Source organism: Balaenoptera physalus, assembly GCF_965194825.1.
Source record: "Balaenoptera physalus genome assembly, chromosome: X".
NCBI classification, from domain to species: Eukaryota; Metazoa; Chordata; class Mammalia; order Artiodactyla; family Balaenopteridae; genus Balaenoptera; species Balaenoptera physalus.
The window spans coordinates 96,343,674-96,370,804 of NC_138903.1; the positions used below are offsets into that span (position 1 = coordinate 96,343,674).

The following is a 27,131-nucleotide window of genomic DNA, read 5'->3' on the forward strand; positions in this document are numbered from 1 at the left end:
CTCTATTTCTGTTTTGTAGATAAGTTCATTTGTACCCTGTTTGTAAATTCCACATATAAGTGATATCATATGATATTTGTCTTCCTCTTTCTATATATAACTCCCCCTTCCCCATTTCCAATCAGAACCATATTTGATACACCTCAGACCCACAACTCTTTTACTCAACTGCCTCTTGGGGTTTCCCAGTATTATATTCTCTTGAAATCACACTTCATGTCTGAGTCAGTCAGGGCTGAGAATAGATACCAGATCTCTTACCTTTCTGTCTAGTGTGTCTGCCAAACACACATTTGGTGCTTGGCAATAGATTTTCAGCAAGTCTTATAGCTGCCCCTAGAAGTTAATCATCTAGCCTTGTACTTCCAGTCTAGTGGTTTTCAAACTTGGGAGTGCATCAGAATTACTTGGAGGGCTTGTTAAAACCCAGATTCCTGGGTCCCACCCCCCAAATTTCTGATTCAGTAGACCTGGGGTGGAGGACCCAAGAATTAGCATTTCTAACCAGTGCCCAGGTGATGCTGATGCAGCTGGTCCAGGGACCCATTTTGAGAGCACTGCTTTAGTAATATTTCCTCTAGGCTTTGAGCACCAATTCTTTCTCATAAACCAAATTTTAGGGAGTGACAAACCAAAGAAAGAATTGGTAGGAATCTAGGAAAATTGTTTAAGTAAGAACAAAGAAAGATACACAGACTTTGTCCTTATCTCCTTCTCACCTTGGCAATGGGGTGGTTATAAGAGCCGAGCATTTCTGTGCATAGTACTTGGTAGCTGCGAGCTCTGAGAGGCTTTGGAATTGGAAATACCTAAGGATACAATGCTGTATGTACAAGGAAATATTAGATTTACCTAAAAGAAAGGATATCTCCTCACCTTCAGAGCATAGAATAGAAAAAAATCAAAATGTTAAATGGGATTGAATGGCATTCTTTCTTTCTTTCTTTAATTTATTTAATTAATTTATTTATTTATTTATTTTTGGCTGTGTTGGGTCTTCATTGCTGCGCGCGGGCTTCCTCTAGTTGTGGCGAGTGGGGGCTACTCTTCGTCGTGGTGCCCGGGCTTCTCATTGCGGTGGCTTCTCTAGTTGCAGGGCCCGGGCTCTAGGCGTGCGGGCTTCAGTAGTTGTGGCACGTGGGATCATTAGTTGTGGCTCACGGGCTCAGTAGTTGTGGCTCGCAGGCTCTAGAGTGCAGGCTCAGCAGTTGTGGCACATGGGCTTAGTTGCTCCACGGCATGTGGGATCTTCCTGGACCAGGGATTGAACCCATGTCCCCTGCATTGGTGCATTGGCAGGTAGATTCTTAACCACTGCACCACTGGGGAAGTCTGGCATTCTTATTTTAAAACTTGACTTCCTGACTTGCTGATTTTTATATGAGCTTTGTCAGGATTTCAAGCTCAAAGCTCACATTACTCTGTGTGTGTGTGTGTGTGTGTGTGTGTGTGTGTGTGTGTGTATGTGTGTGTATTAGGATCTCTTGGTTTCCCTGGACAGAAGGGTGAAAAAGGACACGCTGGTGCAACCGGTCCCAAAGGATTAACAGTAAGTTTTGAGTATATTATATAACAAAAGAAGTAGAAGAAACCCACTTACACTTTGATTTTCACTTGTGGATATATATAAAAGAAATTTAGTTTTCTTATTATGATATATTTGATTGTTTCACTCTCGCTGACTCATATGTCTCACTTGACTCATAGCTTGGTACACTAAACGTTATTGGGCAGGTTGATGGGATAAACTGGAGAAAGTATTAGAAAAAAAGAAACTGATTTCCTTTTTCTCTGTCTTCTTTTTCCCCTCTTTATTGCCCCCCCTCCCTCTCCTCAGGGCATACCAGGAGCTCCAGGCGCTCCAGGCTTTCCCGGACCTAAAGGTGAACCTGGTGACATCCTCACTTTTCCAGGAATGAAGGGTGACAAAGGAGATTTGGGTTCTCCTGGAGCTCCAGGGCTTCCTGGTTTACCTGGCACCCCTGGACAGGATGGATTGCCAGGGCTTCCTGGCCCCAAAGGAGAACCTGTGAGTTGGTTTGATATTCTTGGTTTTGTCATGCCAAATTGTTAGTGATGTTTCCTAGGATAGGCCTGGTGCTGAGATCAACATGTAATCAATGCTTAAAAGAATGTGATTATATATACTAATGGTACATTGTTATTGACTACGTAGGGTTTCTTTACAGTTCTTTTCTCAGTGGTTTTATTAATTCTTTCTGCTTAACCCACTGCTATATTGAGTAATATTTGCTATGACTAGGTAGGCAGGAGGTTAAGATGCTTATGGGTCACTGTGAGGTTCCCCTTTTCTTTTTTTTTTTTTTAATTCACGTTCTTTTTTATTTATTTATTTATTTATTTATTTATGACTGTGTTGAGTCTTCGTTTCTGTGCAAGGGCTTTCTCTAGTTGTGGCAAGTGGGGACCACTCTTCATCGCGGTGCGCAGGCCTCTCACCATCGCGGCCTCTCTTGTTGCGGAGCACAGGCTCCAGACGCGCAGGCTCAGTAATTGTGGCTCACAGGCCCAGTTGCTCCGTGGCATGTGGGATCTTCCCAGACCAGGGCTCGAACCCGTGTCCCTTGCATTGGCAGGCAGATTCTCAACCACTGCGCCACCAGGGAAGCCCCCCCTTTTCTTATCCCACATAGCCTTGTCTGGTTTTTTTTAGACCAGACAACAAAAGACTAATTTGGTTTTTATATAAAGTGAGCTTAGAGATTAGTGTGAGTAGATGGCTGTGTTAAATGTGCCATGGAGCCTAAAGATTGAAGATAAATGAATAGATTCTTATTTTGTGCACAACACACAGCCCGGGATATTTAAGTAGAAAGTGCTATTTTATTAAATGTTAGCTAGGCTGTAAACTTCTTGACTTCATGAACGCAGAGATTTTTGAATGTAAGCTTCATGAATGCAGAGATTTTTGCCTATTTTTATTCTTTGCTTTATCACCAGCACCTGGCACATAGTAGGAACTCAAAAATATTTGTTAAAAAAATGAATAAGTAGAGTGATCACACATACCACCCCATAATAACACACACTTATGCAGTTTTTAAGAACTATTTATGGCTGTATCATTTCTCTAGTTGTACTTAGTAATACCAACCTACAGATAGCTGTTATATCTGTATGTTTCTGTATTAAATTTTTCCCTTTTCAGGGTGGAATTGCTTTTAAGGGTGAAAGAGGTCCCCCTGGGAACCCAGGTTTGCCAGGTCTCCCAGGAAATAGGGGGCCTATGGGCCCTCTTGGTTTTGGCCCTCCAGGCCCACCAGGTGAAAAAGGCATACAAGGTGTAGCAGGAAATCCAGGCCAGCCAGGAATACCAGGTGAGTTTACTATGGTTGTTTGTTTTTAGTTTGGTGCTTAAAAGCAGAAATGTATTTATTATCTTTTAGCCATTCTTGGCTTCCTTTTATGAGAGTTGTGTTTCCGTCGCCATTTATATTTGGGCTTTTCAGAGCTTCTTAGCAGGGAAACATAAATGTGTGTGTGTGTGTGTGTGTGTGTGTGTGTGTGTTTTAAGAGGGGCTTCTCTTTAAATTTTTTGACTGTATTTATTGTTACTGTTGTTGTTTTTAAGTGCATGATATATATAATGTACATGATATATATAATGCAAAGTTTAACAAATAATTATAATGGAAACACACACGTAACTACCTCACACGTCAAGAAACACATCATTGCCAGCATCCTCGAAACCCCTATCCTCCTCTCTCTGTCCTTTCCTGATCATAATCCCCTTCCATTTCTCCAAAGGTAAACACTGTCCTGACTTTTGCATAATTTCCTTCCATATATAGTTTTATCACCTAGATATGTATTCCTAAACAAAGTACTTTAATTATGCTTCCTTTTGAGCATTATATTAATGGAAGCATAGGGTAGGTATTCTTTGTGTTACCTTTGTGTATGGATATAGCATATTCATTTTCACTGCTGTACAGTATCCCACTGTGTGTGTGTGTGTGTGTGTGTGTGTGTATCACCATTGCTTTATGCATTCTATTGTTAATGGACAGTTGGGTTATTTATAGTTCAGGCCTATTATGAGTAATGCTTCTATGTGCATTCTTTTATATATATTTCTGGTGTACATGTGCATACACTGCTCTGTGACAGAGATCAGCAAACTACAACTCTGGCCCTCCACATGTTGTCATAAATGAAAATTTTATTTGAACACATCCACAGCCATTCACTATTGTTTATGCTTGCTTTTGCACTACTACTGCAGAGTTGTTGTTGCTACAGAGACCAGATGGCCCACAAAGCCTAAAGTATATGCTGTCTGGTCCTTTACAGAAAAAAATTTGCCAATCCCTAGGCTAGGGTATATATTTAAGATTAGCATTCTTGAGGCATAGAATAAATACATCTTCAGCTTTACTAGATAATTCCAAACTACGTCCAAAGCAATTGTACCAATTTATACTCCCACCAGCAGTATTAGAGGTTTCTTGTTGCTCTATATCCTCATAAGTATTTTATATTGTTAGACTTTTTCATTTTTGCCAGTCTGTTGAGTGTGATATATCTCATGGCAGTTTTATTTTATATTTCTCTGATTATATCAATGTTTACCACCTTTTCATGTGTTTGTTGACCATTTGAATTTCTGTTTGTGAAATGTCTATTCAAGTGTTTTGACCATTTTTTCTTTTGGATTGTTTCTTTTTCTTATTGATTGGGAGGAATATATGTGTGTGTGTGTGTGTGTGTGTGTGTGTGTGTGTGTGTGTATATTATGTGTATTAGTTCTTTATTAGCTATTTATTTTGCAAAATCTTAATTCACTATGGCTTGCCATTTTCACTCTCTGTATGGTGTCTTTAATGAACAGAAGTCAATTTGAATGTAGTCAAATATATCAACCTTTTCTCTCATGGTTAGTGCTTTTTATGTCATGTTTAAGAAATCCATCTTTGTCCTGAGCCTATTTCAAATTCTTATTTCAATAAATGAGAAGTAGTTGTACTTGGACTTTGCACACATAAAACCTTAAAGTACCACTAGTTAACCAAAAAGAAGTATTTTTCTTTTGACCTACATTTAGAAAATATTTTTATAGATGCCTAATATTTTTATAGATGCCATCTTCATGGAAACCCTTAAAACTGTCATTTACTTTTCTCTTTGAAATTTCATCCTTCTGTTTAGTATCTTTATCTTTAGTATCTTATCCTTGAAAATATATATAGGATTGTTTTTCTCGTGGATTTTTGTTAGTTTGAATTTTTAGAAGATTGTAAGTACTTTCTTTTTTGTTTTAATTAGTGGAGATCTTTAGTCAAGTGAACACTTCCCATTCACTATTAATTCCCACTTGTTCTTAGGTCCTAAAGGTGATCCAGGTCAGACCATAACACAGCCAGGGAAGCCTGGCTTGCCTGGTAAACCAGGCAGAGATGGTGAAGTAGGTCTTCCAGGTATGTGAGGAATTTATTTGACCATGTCTTCAACACTTGTTGGTTTCTTTCTTTGGCTACTTCCAAAAAACTGCTGTTTCTCCGTAGGTGAACCTGGACTCCCAGGCCAGCCAGGCTTGCCAGGTATACCTGGTAGCAAAGGAGAACCAGGTATCCCTGGAATCGGGCTTCCTGGACCACCTGGTCCCAAAGGTATGTAGGACTGGGTAGCAGGCAAGGTAGGTTAGCTGGTTAGTATGATATTATTCTTTGATATAGTTCACACAACAAATAAAGTATATTCGTGCAGCTTTTTCTATGTGCAATAAAGAATGTAAGGGTAAAGTCACAGCATGTATGTACTATAGTTTCATTGTCTTTATGTAAAACATTCTAGACAAGAAAATATCAAAATCCTAGATATGCAAAAATGACATACAAGCTTTAAAAATCACAGTAATTATTGTCTTTTGTGTTCACCACTATATTTTCAGGGCTCAGAAAAGTCCCTGGCACATATTAAGTGCTCAGTAGATATTTGTTAAATGAATGGATTGTATTAAACAGAAAACACATTTATTGCACACATATATCCAAGTAATGTTTTATCCTAAATCATATTCTCTTGATTTACTGAAATTTTTAGGGCTGTTGCTTCAGTTATGCTTTATTCTTCACAGAATTTCTTTTCTCATGAAAGGCAAGAGTGTGCACTGGTTTGAGAGCAGTGCTTAAACATGTCCTTACTCATTTATACTAAATGACTTCAAGAGTCAGATTTGATTTGTTGTGTATATATGTGTATAATATCTGCAATTTTTTTAATATCTTTATTGGAGTATAATTGCTTTACAATGGTGTGTTAGTTTCTGCTTTATAACAAAGTGAATCAGCTATACATATACATATATCCCGATATCTCTTCCCTCTTGCATCTCCCTGCCTCTCACCCTCCCTATCCTACCCCTCTAGGTGGTCACAAAGCACCGAGCTGATCTCCCTGTGCCATGTGGCTGCTTCCCACTAGCTATCTGTTTTACATTTGGTAGTGTATATATGTCCATGCCACTCTCTCACTTCGTCCCAGCTTACCCTTCCCCCTCCCTGTGTCCTCAAGTCCATTCTCTACGTCTGTGTCTTTATTCCTGTCCTGCCCCTAGGTTCTTCATAACCATTTTTTTTTTACATTCCATATATATGTGTTAGCATACAGTATTTGTTTTTCTCTTTCTGACTTGCTTCACTCTGTATGACAGACTCTAGGTCCATGCAGCTCACTACAAATAACTCAATTTTGTTTCTTTTTATGGCTGAGTAATATTCCATTGTATATATGTGCCACATCTTTATCCATTCATCTGTCGATGGACACTTAGGTTGCTTCCATGTCCTGGCTATTGTAAATAGTGCTGAAATGAACATTGTAGTACATGACTCTTTTTGAATTATGGTTTTCTCAGGGTATATGCCCAGTAGTGGGATTGCTGGGTCATATGGTAGTTCTACTTTTAGTTTTTTGAGGAACCTCCATACTGTTCTCCCTAGTGGGTGTATCAATTTACATTCCCACCAACAGTGCAAGAGTCTTCCCTTTTCTCCACACCCTCTCCAGCATTTATTGTTTGTAGAGTTTTTGATGATGGCCATTCTGACTGATGTGAGGTGATACCTCATTGTCGTTTTGATTTGCATTTCTCTAATGATTAGTGATGCTGAGCATCCTTTCATGTGTTTGTTGGCAATCTGTATATCTTCTTTGGAGAAATGTCTATTTAGGTCTTCGGCCTATTTTTGGATTGGGTTGTTTGTTTTTTTGATATTGAGCTGCATGAGAGTCTTATAAATTTTGGAGATTAATCCTTTGTCAGTTGCTTCATTTGCAAGTATTTTCTCCCATTCTGAGGGTTGTCTTTTCGTCTTCTTTATGGTTTCCTTTGCTGTGCAAAAGCATTTAAGTTTCATTAGGTCCCATTTGTTTATTTTTGTTTTTATTTCCATTTCTCTAGGAGGTGGGTCAAAAAGTATCTTGCTGTGATTTATGTCATAGAGGGTTCTGCCTATGCTTTCCTCTAAGAGTTTTATAGTGTCTGCCCTGACCTTTAGGTCTTTAATCCATTTTGAGTTTATTTTTGTGTATGGTGTTAGGGAGTGTTCTAATTTCATTCTTTTACATGTAGCTGTCCAGTTTTCCCAGCACCACTTATTGAAGAGGCTGTCTTTTCTCCATTGTATATTCTTGCCTCCTTTATCAAAAATAAGGTGACCATATGTGCATGGGTTTACCTCTGGGCTTTCAATCCTGTTCCATTGGCCTATATTTCTGTTTTTGTGCCAGTACCATACTGTATTCATTACTGTAGATTTGTAGTACAGTCTGAAATCAGGGAGTCTGATTCCTCCAGCTCCATTTTTTCTTTCTCAAGATTGCTTTTGCTATTCGGGTCTTTTGTGTTTCCATACAAATTGTGAAATTTTTTGTTCTAGTTCTGTGAAAAATGCCATTGGTAGTTTGATAGGGATTGCATTGAATCTGTAGATTGCTTTGGGTAGTATAGTCATTTTCACAGTGTTGATTCTTCTAATCCAAGGGCATGGTATATCTCTCCATCTGTTTGTATCATCTTTAATTTCTTTCATCAGTGTCTTATATTTTTCTGCATACAGGTCTTTTGTCTCCTTAGGTAGGTTTATTCCTAGGTGTTTTGTTCTTTTTGTTGCAGTAGTAAATGGGAGTATTTCCTTAATTTCTCTTTCAGATTTTTCATCATTTGTGTATAGGAATGCCATAGATTTCTGTGCATTACTTTTGTATCCTGCTACTTTACCAAATTCATTGATTAGCTCTAGTAGTTTTCTGGTAGCATCTTTAGGATTCTCTATGTATAGTATCATGTCATCTGCAAACAGTGACAGCTTTACTTCTTCTTTTCCCATTTGGCTTCCTTTTATTTCTTTTTCTTCTCTGATTGCTGTGGCTAAAACTTCCAAAACTATGTTGAATAATAGTGGTGAGAGTGGCCAACCTTGTTCCTGATCTTAGAGGCAATGGTTTCAGTTTTTCACCATTGAGAACGATGTTGGCTGTGGGTTTGTCATATATGGGCTTTATTATGTTGAAGTAAGTTCCCTCTATGCCTACTTTCTGGAGGGTTTTTATCCTAAATGGGTGTTGAATTTTGTCAAAAACTTTTTCTGCATCTATTGAGATGATCATATGGTTTTTCTCCTTCAATTTGTTAATATGGTTTATCACATAGATTGATTTGTGTATATTGAAGAATCCTTGCATTCCTGGGATAAACCCCACTTCATCATGTTGTATGATCTTTTTAATGTGCTGTTGGATTCTGTTTGCTAGTATTTTGTTGAGGATTTTTGCATCTATGTTCATCAGTGATATTGGCCTGTAGTTTTCTTTCTTTGTGACATCTTGGTCTAGTTTTGGTATCAGGGTGATGGTGGCCTCTTAGAATGAGTTTGGGAGGGTTCCTCCCTCTGTTATATTTTGAAAGACTTTGAGAAGGATAGGTGTTAGCTCTTTTCTAAATGTTTGAAAGAATTCTCCTGTGAAGCCATCTGGTCCTGGGCTTTTTTTTGTGGGAAGATTTTTAATCACAGTCTCAATTTCAGTGCTTGTGACTGGTCTGTTTATATTTTCTATTTCTTCCTGGTTCTGTCTCGGAAGGTTGTGCCTTTCTAAGAATCTGTCCATTTCTTCCAGGTTGTCCATTTTATTGGCATAGAGTTGCTTGTAGTAATCTCTCATGATCCTTTGTATTTCTGCAGTCAGTTGTTGATTCTCCTTTTTCATTTCTAATTCTATTGATTTGAGTCTTCTCCCTTTTTTTCTTGATGAGTCTGGCTAATGGTTTGTCAATTTTGTTTATCTTCTCTAAGAACTGGCTTTTAGTTTTATTGATCTTTTCTATTGTGTCCTTCATTTCTTTTTCATTTATTTCTGATCTGATCTTTATGATTTCTTATCTTCTGCTAACTTTGGGTTTTTTGTTCTTCTTTCTCTAATTGCTTTAGATGTAATGTTAGGTTGTTTATTTGAGATTTTTCTTGTTTCTTGAGGTAGGATTGTATTGCTATATACTTCCCTCTTATAGGTACTTTTGCTGCATCCCATAGGCTTTGGGTCATCGTGTTTTCATTGTCATTTGTTTCTAGGTATTTTTTAATTTCCTCTTTGATTTCTTTAGTGATCTCTTGGTTATTTAGTAGTGTATTGTTTAGCCTCCATGTGTTTGTTTTTTTACAGATTTTTTTCCTGTAATTGATATCTAGTCTCATAGTGTTGTGGTTGGAAAAGATACTTGGTACGATTTCAATTTTCTTAAATTTACCGAAGATTGATTTGGGACCCAAGATATGATCTATCCTGGAGAATGTTCCACAAGCACTTGAGAGGAAAGTGTATTCTGTTGTTTTTGGATGGAATGTCCTCTAAATATCAATTAAGTCCATCTTGTTTAATGTGTCATTTAAAGCTTGTGGTTCCTTATTTATTTTCTGCAATTGTTTTTAGCTCACTTCCAGAATTATGTAGTAGGTCTTTTATCATACTGTATCCAGATGTAAGCAGAAGAAAAGTTTCTCTGCATTTTTGTGTTGGATTCATTCCTTAATTTTAGTTCTATCTCATTGGTAATAGCTTTGATTTTCCTTAGAAAAGCATATCTTCCACACACATTAGTCCTATATGACAATAATAGGGGACCATATGGTGATTGAGAGAGAATATCTGGTGTCTGTAAGGCTTAGTCTGAAGTAGTCATCTAGAATGTCATTGTGGTTTTACCATTTTACTGTAGTCACTAAGCATGATTGAATAGGGTGAAAATGGGAGTTTGGGTATCTTTCTTACAGTGTCTTCTCTTTGGAGATTAAAAAATGACTTCTAATTTTACAGGTTTTCCTGGAATTCCAGGACCTCCAGGAGCACCTGGGACACCTGGAAGAATTGGTCTAGAAGGTCCTTCTGGGCCACCAGGCTTTCCAGGACTAAAGGTCTGAGACATTTTAATTTACTTTTTCTTCTTTTTCTATTCCCCCTACCTTCCTTAGCCTTCTCTATTTTGATTTAGACATCATCCCAAGTCTTCACTGTATAAATAAAACTTAACTTATTGTATTTTTATTTAAAAATATTTAATTCCAAACACTTTTTAATAGTCCAAGGGGTCAAATTTGAAGCAAAAAAAAAAGAAGTTTCTGAACCTGTTTAGAGTGACTGGTTATATGATGAGATGAGATGAGAGAATACAATCATCAGCTTCCCCTGTGCTTTTCTGTAGTACCATCATTCCATTTAATCTCTGTCCATGTCTGTGTGATGTTTGGTTGAAATGGTGTTGAATATCATGTCAAGTACTTCTCATACTTTTCCCCTCTGTCCCAACTCCATCCCAGATACATAATGCAAATCATTGCTATCAACTTAGTACTAATAATGGTACTATGTTTGAGTTGGTTTCTATTCCTCTTACTACATTTTAGCTAATCTAAAATTTTCCTTAGTCAGTCTTCAGCAAACTGCCATGGTACGTAATTATCCTAACTGTTCCTGTATTTTCTCTGTGCTTAATTAATTTAAACTTCCTGTGTTTTTATGATTACTATCAATAACTTTTTTCCATGGGAAGAAAAATTGACCATGGCCACAGTTCTCGTGAGAAATCACCTCTCTGTTGATTGTTTTTATTTTATTATTAACCTTTTCAAATGAACGCAAAAGTAAAAGGAATAATACAGTGAACTTTCATATATCTATCACTCAGATTCCAAATTATCAAGATTTTATCATATTTGCTTCATCTACGCTTTTTTTCTTTGCTGAAGTATTTGAACCCAAATCTCAATATTGTGTCATTTCACCTGTAAATATCTATACTTCAGTATTCATCTCTAAGTAAACACATTATATAGAAAACCCACAATTCTGTTATCATACTTGGTCAGATTTAAAATAATCATCTAATACAGTACCCAGTCTGTAATCACATTTCATCACTTTGGTTCTTTAATCTCATGCTGTCTCAGTTATTTCTTTCTTGTCCTGAAACCAGACCAAATAATTCAATTTGTTTTACAAAGCCCAGTTTCCTCTCCTTCCAGATGTTCTGTCCTGCATACCAATTACTTTTCATTTAATTATCCTACTCCCTTTACCATGGAGGGGGGGCGGGAATATTACCTTGTATTTTCTGCTTTAAATTCGCTATAGTAAACAGTAAACACCAAGAAAGTCATGGGAGTTTTTGTTGTGTTTTATCATGTGTATGCTCAAGGGAGAACCAGGATTTGGGCTACCTGGGCCACCTGGGCCTCCAGGACTCCCAGGTTTCAAAGGAATACTTGGTCCAAAAGGGGATCGTGGTTTCCCAGGACCTCAAGGTCCTCCAGGACAAGCTGGCTTGGATGGGCTACCTGGACCAAAAGGTATGGAGGCTGTTGCTACTTCTCAATTTGCTTTTAAATTTATGGAAATTGAAACTGTTGTGACAGTTTATGGGTGATAATCCCAATTAACTAGAAAGCCCATGCTGCCACTCTATCATGGCTTTTTTTTTTTAATCCTCCATTGGTATATGTTGTGTTTTATTTCATTGTATAGATGATACAATCATATATGTATTGAAGTAACACTTTTGTAAAAGTCTTCCCTTTACCCCATATCCATCCACTATGTGCCTCCCCATCCCACATATAGCCATTTTTTAGTTACTTATTTATCCTTCTGGTGTTCCTTCATACAAATACAAGCCAATAAGAATATATATATACATATATATAGTTTAACATCTTTATTGGAGTATAACTGCTTTACAATGGTGTGTTAGTTTCTGTTTTATAACAAAGTGAATCAGCTATACATATACATATATCCCCATATCTCCTCCCTCTTGCGTCTCCCTCCCACCCTCCCTATCCCACCCCTCTAGGTGGTCACAAAGCACCGAGCTGATCTCCCTGTGCTAAAGAAGAATATATATTTTTTTATTTTCTACCTTTCTCAAAAGATAGAGTACTACCTTTTGCACTTTACTTATTTCATTTAACTTTATATTCTAGAGAATCCTCCATGTTAGTACATAGAGATTGTGATTTTTTAAAAATAGTTGCCTAGTATTGAATTGCTTGAGTATGCCATGGTTTATTCTACCAGTTGCTAGTTGCTAGACTGTGTTTTTGGCAATATTTTCTTATTAGAAATAATGCCACACTGAATAATCTTGCATACATGTTATTTCATGTGTGTACAGGTGTAATGTTAGAATAGAGTAATAAAAATGGGTTTTCTGAATGGAAGGGCAAATGCATTTCTAGATATTGACTGATTCCTCTCCATTTGTACCTTTTTACACTCCCCCCAAAAATGTATGTGTGTGCTTGTTTCCCCACAGCCTTGCTAAATGAGTATGTTGATAAACTCTTGGATTTTTGCCAAACTGTTGGAAACAAGTAGGTATCTCAGTATAGTTTTTTAAATATTTTATTGTGAAAAATCTCAAACTCGGAAAAATTAACAAGAATTGTACAGTGAAAACCCATCTATCTACCACCTAGATTCTACAATTCACATTTTATCTCTCTGCCAACATTTAATTTTTAAAATTTTTTTATATATAGCAAAGTAGAAAGAATTTTACAGTGACTACTGTATACCCACCATTGATATTCTACTATCAACATTTTACTATGCATGATTTGTCACATATTTGTTCATCCCTTTCTCCTTTCATTGACTTATTTTTAATGCATTTCAAAGTAAATTACAATTGCAATGCACTTCTCCCTTAATACTGCAGCATGCATGTCTATGGTTGTTCTTTTTCTTTTGATACACTACCAAATGTAAAATAGATAGCTAGTGGGAAGCAGCCACATAGCACAGGGAGATCAGCTCGGTGCTTTGTGACCACCTGGAGGGGTGGGATAGGGAGGGTGGGAGGGAGATGCAAGAGGGAAGAGATTTGGGGATATATGTATATGTATAACTGATTCATTTTGTTATAAAGCAGAAACTAACACACCATTGTAAAGCAGTTATACTCCAATAAAGATGTTAAAAAAATGAAATGTGCAAATCTTAAGGGTACATTTTCTGGATTTTAACAGATGCATACTCCTGTTTAACCAAACCCCTATCAAGATATGATCCCAGAAATTTCCCTTTTGCCCCTTTCCTCAGTCCTAACCCCAACATCCACAGTGGCAACCATACAGTAATGATTTTTTTCATCAAAAATTAATTCTACCTGTTCTAGAAATCCTTTGGAATTATACAGCGTGTACTTTCTTTGTAAGGCTTCCTTCGCTCAGATTACTGTTTTTGAGATTCATTCATGTTGTTGTGTTTATCAGTAGTCCTTTATTATTTTTTAATGAACATTTCATTTTATAAGTATACCAAAGTTTGTTTATCCATTCTCTGTTGATGGACACCTGGACTGTGTCAAAGTGTTTGGCTATTATGAGTGAAACTCTTAAGAACATTCTTTTACAACTTTTTTTTAATGGATATGTGCTTTCATTATGCTTGAGTAAATACCTAAGAGTAGAATTGTTGGGTCATAAGACAGGTGCATGTTAGTTGTATAAGACACTACTAGACCTTTTTCAGGGAACCCTTGTACATCGTTGGTAGGAATGTAAATTGGTATGCCCACTGTAGAAAACAGTATGGAAGTTTCTCAAAAAACTAAAAGTAGAACTACCATATGATCCAGCGATCCCACTCCTGGGCATATATCCAGAGAAAACCACAATTGAAAATGACACATGCACCCCAAAGTTCATTGCAGCACTATTTACAATAGCCAGGTCATGAAAGCAACCTAAATGCCCATCAGCAGATGAATGGATAAAGAAGATGTGGCACAGATACACAATGGAATATTACTCAACCATAAAAAGGAATGAAATTGTGCCATTTGCAACAACATGAATGGACTTGGAGGGTGTTATGCTTAGTGAAATAAGTCAGACAGAGAAAGACAAATACTGTATGATAGAACTTATATGTAGAATCTAAAAAATAAGACAAAATAGTGAATATAACAAACAGGAAACAGTCTCACAGAAATAGAGAACAAACTAGTGGTTACTGGTGGGGAGAGGGAAGGGGCAGGGGTAAGATAAGGTAGGGGATTAAGAGGTACAAACTACTATGTACTATAAAATAAATAAGCTACAAGGATATATTGTACAGCACAGGGAGAATAGAGCCAATATTTTATAACTATAAATGGAGTATAACCTTTAAAATTGTGAATCACTATGTTGTGCACCTGAAACTTATATAATATTGTAAATCAACTATAACTCAATAATAGAAAAAAGAAATTACTAGACCTTTTCCCAAAATGGTTGTATCATTTTCTAACCAATATGGTATGAAAGTTTCAGTTGTTCCACATTCTCTCCAACATTTGGTTTTATCAGTCTTTTCATTTTTGAATTTTAGTAGGTATGTAGGTAACGTATTTTGGTTTTAGTTTGCATTTCCCTGATGACTAATGATGTTGAGCTCTTTTACATGTACTGGTGAATTATTTACATATTCAGATATTTTTCCCACTTTAAAATATGGGTTGTTTCTCTTTTTATTGTTAAGTTGGAAGTGACCTTTACGTATCCTGCATACTGGTTCTTTGTCAAATACATGTTTATGAGTATTTTATCCCTATCTGGCTTGCCTAGTGTATTTTGATGAGCAAAAGTTTTAATTTTATTGATTTTTCATTTATCAATTTTTTTCTTATTTGATTATTATTTTCTGTGTTTTATCTAAAAAAACTTTCCCTGTTCCAAAGTTGCAAATATATTCTTTTTTATTTTGTAAATTTTATAGTTTTAGCTTTTATGTTGGAGACTATCATCCATTTCAAATAATTTTTGCTTAGCGTCATTTATTTAAAATAGCTCCCTCCTCATTGGATTATTTTGGTGTCTGTGTCAAAAATCAAATGGCTGTTTATGTGTGGGTGTATTTCTGTGCTGTCAGTTCTGCTTATCTATCTTACTACCCTTAAGTTCCTACCAACTGTTTATATTACAGTAGCTTTGCAGTAAGACTTGATGTCAGGTAATGTAAGTTCTCCAACTTTGTTCTTTTTTAAAAATGTCTTTGGATATACTAGGTCCTTTTCCTTTACTCTCAGGGTAGTTTAAAATTTGTATTTCCATTATTATGGGGGAAATTGACCATCTTTTCATATGTTTAAAGGACATACATATTTTTTCCTGTAAACTGCTCATGTCCTTTGCTCATTTCTTTATTGGTTTCTTCTATCCCCTTGATTTTGATTTCCCTAATTATATATATATATGAATAGAATTAGTCTAACTGGTTTGGCAGTTGTTTTTTTTTTTTCCTTTCTGGTTTGCAAGGAACTAGACTCTCCTGGTCAACGTTTTGGCCCCCAGAAAATAATCTGAAGAACCCCATGCTTCTGAAACATGTTGGATTGATTCCTATTAAAGCAATAAAACAGCATAGCCAAATTTAACCAGGCTATATTCTGCCAGCAAGAGCCCCAAACTAACCCAATACAAATTGTTCTCAGATAAGCACTTTTAAAAATACCTTCCTGTCTTTGAGTACACAATTCTGGCCGGCTATAAACTGTAACACTCAAAGTTACAGATAGTGTTTCCCATCAGTTACCTCCCCCAGCTTAAACCTGTGACCCCCAAAACTTGCAGATAGAAACATTTCAAAAGATAAGCTATGTGGCAAACAATCTCCATTTGGAAATTACTCACTCATTATACTTTGTTTATGAAAATATCCTTGAGACAGAGGTTGGGAAGAAAGGGGTTGAAGCCCATTTTAAACATCAGCTCTTTATCAAGCATTTGCCTAACCTTTGAAAGGAAGTATAGGATCCCCATATCCTAATAGGAATCATTCTCAAATATTAAAACCTCAGTACAGTTCCTAAGGTGCTAGAAAAAAAAAGAATTTGGGGCTTTCTGCCACGTAATTCCTTTATTCCTCAAACATTCATTATGTTCTTATTCTGTGTCTATTACTACTTGAATCGTTAGAAACACAAAGGCATAGACTCCGCTCTTGAAGATCTCAGAGATTGTTGTCTACTATAAGAAAATCTAGGTGGCATCACCATGATAGTGTTTATCTCAACAGGAACTTTTATGAATATGTATCACTAATGTTTTGGACCAATAGACCGTACTCAAAACACAGCAAGCAGATCACAATAAAAGTTCACCCACCAGATATACTTGCACCAGTGGCTGGGTATCAGAACTTAGTGACTAAACTATAGGAGAAATTGATACAACATTTTCAAGGCAACATAGTGACCAATTATAAATTAATAAGGCTAATATCCATCAGGAAAGAACTATATGAGGAAGAAAATGTGCTTAAGACTGAACATTGGAATCATTAAACAAAAAAGAAAAAAATGATGACTTTGGAAGCATTCAGTTTACCTCATATGTTACTTTTGTTCAGGACCGCATCTAAGGTGCCTTGGGAAGCTTCATATACAAGGTGACATTTGACCTGAATCTTTAGGGAAGGATGTTCCAGGTAGCAGAAATAACTTGCAAAATATCATTGTGACAAATAGAATGGTGTGTTTGTAAATATTGAAATAAATAAGAAATAAAGTATAATTTGCAAAAAATCTATAGCATATCTAGAAATTAATAAAACAAAATGTGCCTAATGTATTTGTGGGAAAAATTAAAACTCTATTATTAACAACTTGAAAAAGGGTAGAATTAATTGGTTGATAAATCGTATGTGTAGATGGGAAGAGACAGTCAATTCTCCCCAGATTTGTCTGCAAATATACTGCATTTTCAATGAGAATTCAAGTAGAAATTTTCTGGAGATGACATAACTGATTCTGAAACTTGATATTTAGCAAACATATGATAAAACATACTACAAAATCATTGTAATTATAACTTTGTGAACCAATGCTAAAGGCTAGTGACTCAGCTATTGTTGTTTTTAATATCTAAACTATATTTATTCCTTAAAGGTGACATTGGACCAAATGGACAACCTGGGGCAATGGGACCTCCTGGGCTGCCAGGAACAGGTGTTCAGGGACCACCAGGGCCACCAGGAATTCCTGGACCAATAGGTCAACCTGGTAAGATTGGAGTAAATGTGCATTTTGTAGCACTAATTATGTAGAGGTTGATTAGCCCCTCAATAAAGTGTAACCTATGTGACGGTCTTCCAGAAAACAGATTTGAGAGTTAACATGTCCACTTATATAATTATGTAAAAGTGAAAGAGCACAGATCACAACATAAGAGCTACTTTAATCCCTGATATTTCCCCTCCCTGTTAATTTAAAATTGATCTATTAACAACAGTGCAATTTAACAATTGCAATGTGTTGCCGTGGCTTATAATCATTGAGCTAGTCATAGCCTTGGAATCCCAGACCTTCTGGTGCTAATCATTTCAGACCTGAGTAGCTATATGGCATTAATAGACCTTTGTGGAACCTCATAACATTTCTTAGCACATGAGAACTAGGGTTAAAAAAGTTCTTTGAAAAATATTTCTTAGGCATTCTCAATTTTTTAAATAAAACAAGTGAGTTTACTTGAATTTTCTCTTCTTTTGCCCATAAATCAGCATTTACTTTGCAACTCATAAGCACACTAAGGTTTTTTTTTAATATGAATACTCAAGAAAAGTTTTGTCAGCTTGTAACCTAATAGAGAATCATATGATTCCTCTATGTTTGTGTGAGAGCTTACTCGAGTTTGCGGATTCTGAGCCATCTGGTGATGTGAATTATTTTTATCTTAATCTAGGCTGGCATAGTAAGGGCCACACTTGGGCCAAGATTATGTTATTGCAAATCACTATAATAATATATGAAATTAAAACAAATATGGAACATTTAATCATTCCTTACTTCACATGAATACATCGGATGACTTAAACGCACCGTTCAGATATGCATACATTGACTTTGAAACAATGGAATATATTTTCTGACCTTAAATGCCAATAGGTATTTTGTTAGTTATTATGCTAAAAATCTAGAAACACTGATTAACAATATAAAAAGCCTGGAAAGTAAAGGTTATTTTTGCTTATGTCCTATTTTAAACATTTATTTTATGGCACATTATACCTTTTTCTTAGTGGCCCCTAACATGTCACTACTGATTTAGAAATAAGAAAACTTACAGTGTTGCTTTGAACCAGCTTGTTAAAAAGTAAGTGCTTCAACATTCATGAGAAAACCATCTGTCCAACTAGCAGAGGGATCTTGAGAGAAAACAATTAATTTTTAGGTTTGGCTATTATAGTCTTGGCCCACTGTTTCACAAAATGGCTAAAATGAATTTATCATTTCTGTTGTGTTTTGTCATTTATTTTATTTACCAAAATTGCATGAGGTTTTGGAAGCATTTTGAATTCTTAAATCACAGCTTAGCAAGAATAAAAAGAGACCACTGTTAATACCAATATGAACAAAATAAAAATACATTCATTTGTGCTTTATGCCTTTTCAAATTTAGCTAATACTCTACGATGTTTCATTCATCTAATGTTGTTTCTTTTTAACTGATGGATATATAGGTATATTTATAAAGTCCATATAGAATGGGCAGGGGGAAAAGTAATGATGCTGAATTTAATCTCATCTCTTCCCTCTGTAAATATATATTTTGCTACAGAATTGAAGATCTTAACTAATATGGTTCAACAAACAAATGAAGTTAACAGCAACTGCCATGAAAATGTATTGAATGCATTCTTATTAATATAGAAATGTTCTCAAATCACAATTTTTTTTTTACCACAGGATGAGCACATTTTATATTTGATAATAGCAACATATACTCACTTTTAAAGTAAATTTTATTTGTTCACCGAAGCAGAATATTATCTTAGTCCGTTTCAAAAATACCATAATTTCTGTTTGTACATCTCAATAACAGGATGGTCAGCAAGGCTACTACTAATATCTTGATACACCTGACTTATACTGCATGGCTGAAATTCTAACTACCAATTTTTTTTAATAAGAAGCTTATTAAATATACTTGCTGTGTTTCATTTTGCAGTAGAAAACTTAATGCAAAGTATTCTATGTTGTCAGTTCTCCAGAAATATATGCTTTTCAGGCTTTTCTTTTGACTCCAGTTTTCTATTATTTAATTAAGCTTTACTATTTGTCATTCTCTTTTCCAAAGCAGGCTGTACAGTTTAATGCATGTTTATAAGTTAAAGACGTGTTGAATATCAATTCCTCATTTGGCAGTAGAGAAATAAAATTTTTTTAAAATGCCGAGGGACAAGAAACAAAATGCTTTTCATCCCATGCCCTAGTAACCCAGGCAGAAATGGAAGTTGTTGGTTCTTGTTATTTGGTCTGGCCACTAACTAGAAGATAATTGCTTTAGTTCATCTTTTTAGAGGTCAGTTAAATATACTCAATTCCACGTCTACAGATAATACCTTAACCTGAGTTAAATGTGTTGTAACACTTGCCCAGTCTCAGGAACACGTGCATGGCTGAATCAGCTCAGGCTCATCACCACTAATGTGAATCAGAGGAGCAAGGAATTAGTCGTGTCATTTTTATAGGTGAAGGAGAGTACATTGTAGTTTTCTAACTTTTTTTGGCTATAAAACCCTTGGGCTGTGTGTGTGTGTGTGTGTATGTAAAGTTTTCACAGATAATGCATGTTTTTGGAATTTTCTTTTTTTTCCCATAAACTCATTCCATTTGGCTGCAAATAAATTTAGAGCATTGTACACCTCTAATGTACTTAGCCTCTATAGATATATCCATGTAATTCCTTTTATTGTGTAAGGAGATTCAGCAGAGCTTTGAATTTATATTGACTTTCTTCATTCTGGATCTTACCAGGATGCCAATTCCTGACATAGTCATGGAAAAGATCTATGCTGTGAAAAACGCAGCATAATATCTGTTACTACTACTAATGATAATGCAGAGATCTTTGCCTAGTACATGTAGTTTGCTTAATCATAGACTGCACTAATAAATAATTATTGAGTTATCTGTACCTAACCTGTTACAGTATAAAGTCAAGTTTATTTTTAAATTCTAACTAACCTTTAGGAGCTTAAATTCCAAAGTGATCATTCACAGCAATATAAAGATCAGAGATAAACAAGAGTGTAAAGCTGATCTTCATCAAAAAGTATTACTTTTTGTGAATGTAAATATTTTATTGTGTCTCTGTTGGCAAACACATTTATAGTATATGTTATACGAGCATCTGAGCAAATGCCTAAAATAAATTTCTTTACTGATTACTAATATATGTTAGTAGTGAATCAATGTCTAATAAATTCTATTCGTAGACTTTTTGTTCTAATCTTTACATGGTTAGTTTTGTTTCCTAACCTAATGAATCTTTTTGCAACTTGCTTCTGCTTGGGTGGTTCATCTTGCTGCTGAACTGTAACTTCCTGCCTTTTGAACTTCAGGTCTACCAGGTACTGTAGTTCTCTCTCAAAAGCCTTATCTTTTTCTTTTTTAATATTGAGAATTTATTATATTAGAGCAAATAGAAAATATCATTCAAATATAATAGGATCATCGTAAAAGATGCAAGAGATATTTCATGAAAATGGTTCTGAGAAACTGTAAATAGGATATTTCCTTTGATTTACTAACCTTTGAGCTCTATTGAGGTATAATAGACAAATAGAATTGTAATGTATTTCAAACGTACAATGTGATTATTTGATATATGTATACGTGGCGAAAGGATTTTCACAATCAAGTTAACACATCCATCACCTCACATATTTTCCGCTTTCTGTGTGTGAGAACCCTTAAGTTCTACTCTATTAGCAAGTTGCAGTTATACAATACAGTATTATCAATGATAGTCACCATGTTATACATTAAATCCTCAGACCTTATTCATCTTTTTTTTTTCCCAAAAGCCATATCTTAAAGCTTTAAACTTGGAAAACAAGATTTCTCCAGATTGAAGTCTTTGGTTTCTTTTAATTATTTTGTAGAACCGCTCTCTTGGAGCATATTTCAAAGGACTAGTTAGTTATCTTGAAAACTCAGCTATTAAAAACTACTTGGGCTGTAATATAACAATAGACAGTGATTCATATAGGGCTAAATTGTGCACATGATTAGGTATCTCATCATATTTCATAAATATAATAATATAAAATATCTCTCCCCTTTTAATAATCTTTTTACTATGAAATGGCAGCATTGGAATCATTACTACTGTACCCACTAAATGGAATTCTCTAATCCTCAAAGTGAATTTAATCAGTTTAAAGGCATGCTGGTATATGACATCAAACAGGTCTTAAAATGCCAGCATCTTGCTCTCTTATAAAAATAATTGTCTGTGAATCTTCAACAGTAATAAAATTTGGTCTTATTGTTGAAGGGATGCTTGGAATGGTCACCTGTTTCATCCCACAGCTTTCAGTCAGTTATGGCACATCCCCATTTAACAGATGAGAACCAACAACATTAAGTGACTCAATAAGTCACGTAGCTGATAGGTATTGGAGTGGGAACTTGCAACATGTTTGTAGTGTAATTCTTTTCACTAAACATATTCTTTTTTAACCACCTTGTTTTCTGGAGTATATTTTTGCAATGACATATTTTTTCTATAAAATCCTGGCTGGATTACTGTGAAACAGAAGTTAACAACAAAGACTAACAATAATGTATTATTAAAACAACATGTAAAACAAAGCCAAAATAAAGTCAAAAGGGCCCATGTAACTTACTTATTCAGTAATTAATCTTTTTATGGATTATAGATATACATCTTTATAATTCATAATACCTTAGAGCAATGCAAATCCAAGTGTGGTCAATGGACCAGTGTCGAATTACAAACTGTTTGTTACCAGTCTGCACTGGAATTAGAAGAAATAGAGAGTAAGCATTTAGAAACTTTTATAGCAGTTTGACAGTGTAATTGTATTTATTGAATATAGTAACCAAAAGGTAGGATTGTATTTTATATGTCTTTGATTTCTTTATTTTAGTATTTTAGTAACTTTTATTGTGTTTTATGAAAAAAATAGTCCATGATGGACCAGGAATTAAGAAAAGATTGGTCATTCATGAGAAATAATTTCAGAAGCACCTTCTTAGAGAAATATACTTGAGAATCCTAAAGTTTTATTGTTGGTTATTTTCTGCGCATGATGCCAAAAGTATCTCTAACTCACTGTTAGGTTTGTTATATACAGGATTCTATCACTTGTTTGCTAGAAAAATAACCAGATACATCTCTTAAAACTGCTTCAATACTTCTTAATATTGGTTTGTATTAACTAGGCTTGCATGGAATACCAGGAGAGAAGGGGGATCCAGGGCCTCCTGGATTTGATGTTCCAGGACCCCCTGGTGAGAGAGGCAGTCCAGGGATCCCTGGAGCACCAGGTCCTATGGGACCCCCAGGATCACCAGGATTCCCAGGAAAAGCAGGTGCCTCTGGCTTTCCAGGTAAGTTTTTAGTCTTCCCTGATTTTGGATTCAGGAAATTAAAACTAATATGACTCTGGTATATTACCCTCTTGTACTTTTCTGGATTGACACTATCCTTTAAGGAAAAGTGTTAAATGTCTTTGATTGTAGGAAACTCACTTTGCTATTTGCATTACACTTTTTCTCTCTGAGGGCTCCAGTTATATATTGCTGTGTAACAAATGACCCCAAAATTTAATGATTTAAATCAACCTTTTAATTTTGCTCAAGGTTTGTGGGTCAGGAATTAAGGGATGGCTTGCCAGGGTTGTTTATCTCTGATCCACATGGCATCAGCTGGAGTGGTTGGGGTTGAAGGATCTACTTCTCTGACACCTGAGTGTTCATTGGCCTCTTCACATGGTATCTCATTATCCATAGTGGTACTCCGCATTATGTTAGTATCAGGGTAGCTGCTCTCCTTCCAGGGCAGCTGGCTTCCAAAAGAGAGAATCCCCAAAACTGAAAGTGAGTGTACTAAGAGCCACAGATGGAAGCTGCAAGACTTCTTATGATCTAGCATTGGGAGTCATACAGTGTCACTTAGTCAAGGGTAAGGCACAGAGTCATCCCAAATTCAAGGGGAGAAGGCTACTCTAGGCTGTGTATACTGGGAAGTGTGGTTCATTTGGGGACCATCTTTAGAGACTAACTACCGCAATGATATAGGCAGTAGTGGTCACCAAGGTTACAGTAGTTGGAAAGGGGTGAAACTTAGTGCCTTCCCTCCAAGTCTCAATAGTTTTCCAGTTGACATCTTTAAACTTATCTTTTATCTTTCCAAGGTCAAGGAAAGGTAAAAGATACTTATCGATATTCTTAAAAGGTGCCAAAGGTGAAATGGGTATGATGGGACCTCCAGGCCCAACAGGACCTTTGGGAATTCCTGGCAGGAGTGGTGTTCCTGGTCTCAAAGGTAATATTCAGGGTTTGCTGGCAGATGCATGAAAGAAAGAAAATTAAATATTTTACTTTATGTCGATACAGAATATTTTTATTTGACTGCTTTAAAATGAGCAATGCTTACTTGTATTTTGTTTCTTGTATTTTCATGGCATTTAAATAGGTACTGTTTTAAGTTTGGTGGTATGCTTAGCTTGAATACTATGAAACATGGTAAGTGCTTAGCTCAAAATAACAGAATATAGGGATTAAATTTTTACTTTTTACAGTCTTTGTAATTGTCAAAGAATCCCAGAAGAGAGACTGTTATTTGAGTGTAAAAGTGTGTGTGAGCTCGAGTTATTTATAGGCAGTAAATAAGGTGCCTAAGTGTTTTGGGTGGTCAGTGGCCTACCCAACTATGTAACATATGAATAATCTTTATATATGCATTAATCCTGGATGGATAAATCTGATCTGCTTTGTCTTCCCCACACATGTTGGGTTTAGGTGATGATGGTTTGCAGGGTCAGCCAGGACTTCCTGGCCCTGCAGGAGAGAAAGGTAGTAAAGGAGAGCCCGGCCTTCCAGGCCTTCCTGGACCAATGGATCCAGATCTGCTGGGCTCAAAAGGAGAGAAAGGGGACCCTGGCCTACCAGGTGAGTGAATGCATTTATTTGTTAATGTGTTTCCTGCTATATATGAATTTTAATTTTTAATAGCATGGAAAGTGACTTGTAATCCAGGACTCACCAACAAAAGGCAGTTAGGTGCATCAAATTTTGGTAACGAAAATTAATTTTCACTGATTTCACTGATCAACTTTTGTTTGAGTATTTTCTTTGTAGTTTATCTGTCACAAACTAGGTTTTAAAATAGACAGTCACTTTCAGGCCTTCCAGAAAATAGTATATAGGATGTGGTCAAGAGAAAAAAGATATATAGCCAGAATTACTTGGAAAACAGATTTCAGTGTTTGGAAAATTTGCTGGTCCTTTAAACTTTTTCGCCTTGAAACCAGATGAGGATGAGTGGTACTTTGTTGCCCTGCAGTGTTTTGATATCCACATCATGCTTGACTTTTAAGTACAGTTCATTGTTATTCTACCCTGGAAGAATAAACAAGTATTGGACTATGAACAGCCAAGCTCAGCTCTGGGGGAGGTCGCTGAAAGTAGGTCTAGGGAATGACTGTGCTGTTATAGTTATTTTATTAGAAGCAAATAAGGTATGAAGTGTAACAGGTTTTTAACATTTAGAAGTCCTTTTTTCTTTTTATAAAAGGATAATATATTCATAACAAAGCACCAGAAAATATGAATAAGCACAGATCAATAAATAAAACACAATCCAATCTATATAGAATAGTCTTTCAAACAACATGGAACTTTAAAAACTATCTATGTTTATTTGCAGATCATAGTAAAGTTTGTGACTCTTTCTGTGTTGTAACCATTACTACTGTCAGTCCGTGTGTGAGTGTGTGTGCAGGTGTGTGTGTACACAGATGTTATAAGCTTCCCTATGAGCAGGACCTGGTGGGATTTCTCCTCAAAAAAGAGTGTTAAGACATTACTGTGATTTTGTATACAGTCATGAAAGAGGCAAAGCCACCTAATTTTGTATTCTTGTGAAAGTGAGATACCTTTCTTGACTTACTTCTTGCAAGGCTTCTCTTCTCTTTCCATTATGCCTTCTGCAAAACAGAGGCAGTAAACTGTATTTGCCTGTGATATAGGGTTATTAAAGATAGTTATAGAATCTAAGAGACAGCTTAGGGATAATCTTCCCCAATTCCTTCATTTTACAGTGTAAGAAACTGAGGCCCAAAGAGGAAAGTGACTTAATTATTGAGTGCTCTGCAATTCTTAATGGTAGCTAAATAAAGAAGTGGGGGATTTTAGTGAGTCCAGTGCTGTTGGTTCATACTATATCAGAATATCACTGTATTTCATTCATATTTCAGAGTTTGGTTAGCTTGCTTCACCAGATTTATTTAATGATATCAGCCTAACTTGTCTTTCTTATACTCATCCTTGGAAGGTATTCCTGGAGTTGCAGGGCCAAAAGGTTATCAGGGTTCGCCTGGAGACCCAGGGCAACCTGGACTGAGTGGACAACCTGGATTACCAGGACCATCGGGTAAGTGTGATAAACCACCTGTAGCAACTGGGTGGTTGATCCTGAACCCTGGAACAAAGTAATTATGTATTTATCGTGTGTAATGATGTTTTGAATCTGGTCATGGCAATATGCTTGGGTAGCTACTGAGATACCGGACCTCTCCTTAACAGAAATGTTGCCATTTGGCCCAAGTGTCAACAGAAGATTTGTAGAATATTTTGCTTTGCTCAGTTTCTTCTTTTTGTGGCATCAGTGTGTACGCAAAATCAGAAGTACATCCAAGTAAGGTGCTGTGTTTTATTTATATCCATTGCAGCATATGTAAATAAGACAGGTTATCTGGTAGGAGCCTAAAGAATTCACCCTTTCCAGTTCTCTGTCTTCAGACAAGTCAATCATTAAACCATGTGAAACAGATGGCTGCCAATTCTATTTTTCAAAGTTTCTAGGGATAAAAATTTCACAGTCTACCTTGGTAATGTGTTATAGCATTAATCACTCTTACAGTCAACATGGATTTTTTTTTCTTATTTCTAATAAAACTCTTTCTTGCTGCTTCTTAAGCCATTTTCTTTGGGTTGGGCCCCTAAGGAATAAAGAGTAGCTCATCTCCATCTTTGTAAGAGCCCTTTGGGTCAGTTATTCTGTTCTGGACTCGGTACTGCATTACCTTGATGTAGTGGGAAGGAGAAATTATCTCCTTTTCTATCCTTCACATATTTTGCATTTTCTTCCCCAAGCTGGAAGACAGTGTGAAAGGAAAAATAAAAGAAAATAATATTTAAGGCAACATTGTGGTCCTTGGAAAATACCTGGGTGACACCACAGAGCCTCAAGTATCTAAGCTCTGGGAAGAATGTGTAAACACAACAGCCATGACTGTTGGGGGGAGATAGTCCAGTACTTCTCCATCAACTCTTGTCTATCCCTGGCCTAATGTGCTGAGGGTGTATCATGACAGGTTACCACTTTCCTCTTCTGGTCTCACATGATCAGGCTCTACATGGGAATGCCACTTCTGAATCTTTTAAAGAGTCCCTTTATATTGGATTTACCTGTGATAAATATAGTAAGGTACTTACTTATACACAAACAACAAATAAGATTTCAGGTGACTGGAATAGTTTTAGGGCAAGAAACAAGGTGTCTTGGTGAAAGTTTTGCATTTTTAAAATAAATTTG

The 27,131-nt window shown here is 36.0% G+C and overlaps 1 protein-coding gene across 3 annotated transcripts in view; it reads left to right on the plus strand.

Annotated features, from left to right (window-relative positions):
- Positions 1-27,131, plus strand: part of COL4A5 (collagen type IV alpha 5 chain) — a 245,053-nt gene that overhangs the window by 166,196 nt on the left and 51,726 nt on the right. For 2 of the 3 annotated variants that reach the window (XM_082447505.1, XM_082447506.1), the window contains exons 23-34: positions 1,479-1,549; positions 1,838-2,029; positions 3,170-3,338; positions 5,349-5,441; positions 5,529-5,633; positions 10,336-10,433; positions 11,714-11,864; positions 17,450-17,563; positions 22,754-22,921; positions 23,769-23,858; positions 24,335-24,484; positions 25,869-25,967. In XM_082447505.1, the coding sequence (XP_082303631.1) occupies positions 1,479-1,549; positions 1,838-2,029; positions 3,170-3,338; positions 5,349-5,441; positions 5,529-5,633; positions 10,336-10,433; positions 11,714-11,864; positions 17,450-17,563; positions 22,754-22,921; positions 23,769-23,858; positions 24,335-24,484; positions 25,869-25,967 (1,500 nt within the window). The remainder of the gene's footprint in view (positions 1-1,478; positions 1,550-1,837; positions 2,030-3,169; positions 3,339-5,348; positions 5,442-5,528; positions 5,634-10,335; positions 10,434-11,713; positions 11,865-17,449; positions 17,564-22,753; positions 22,922-23,768; positions 23,859-24,334; positions 24,485-25,868; positions 25,968-27,131) is intronic. The other variant, XM_082447507.1, reaches the window with a different exon arrangement.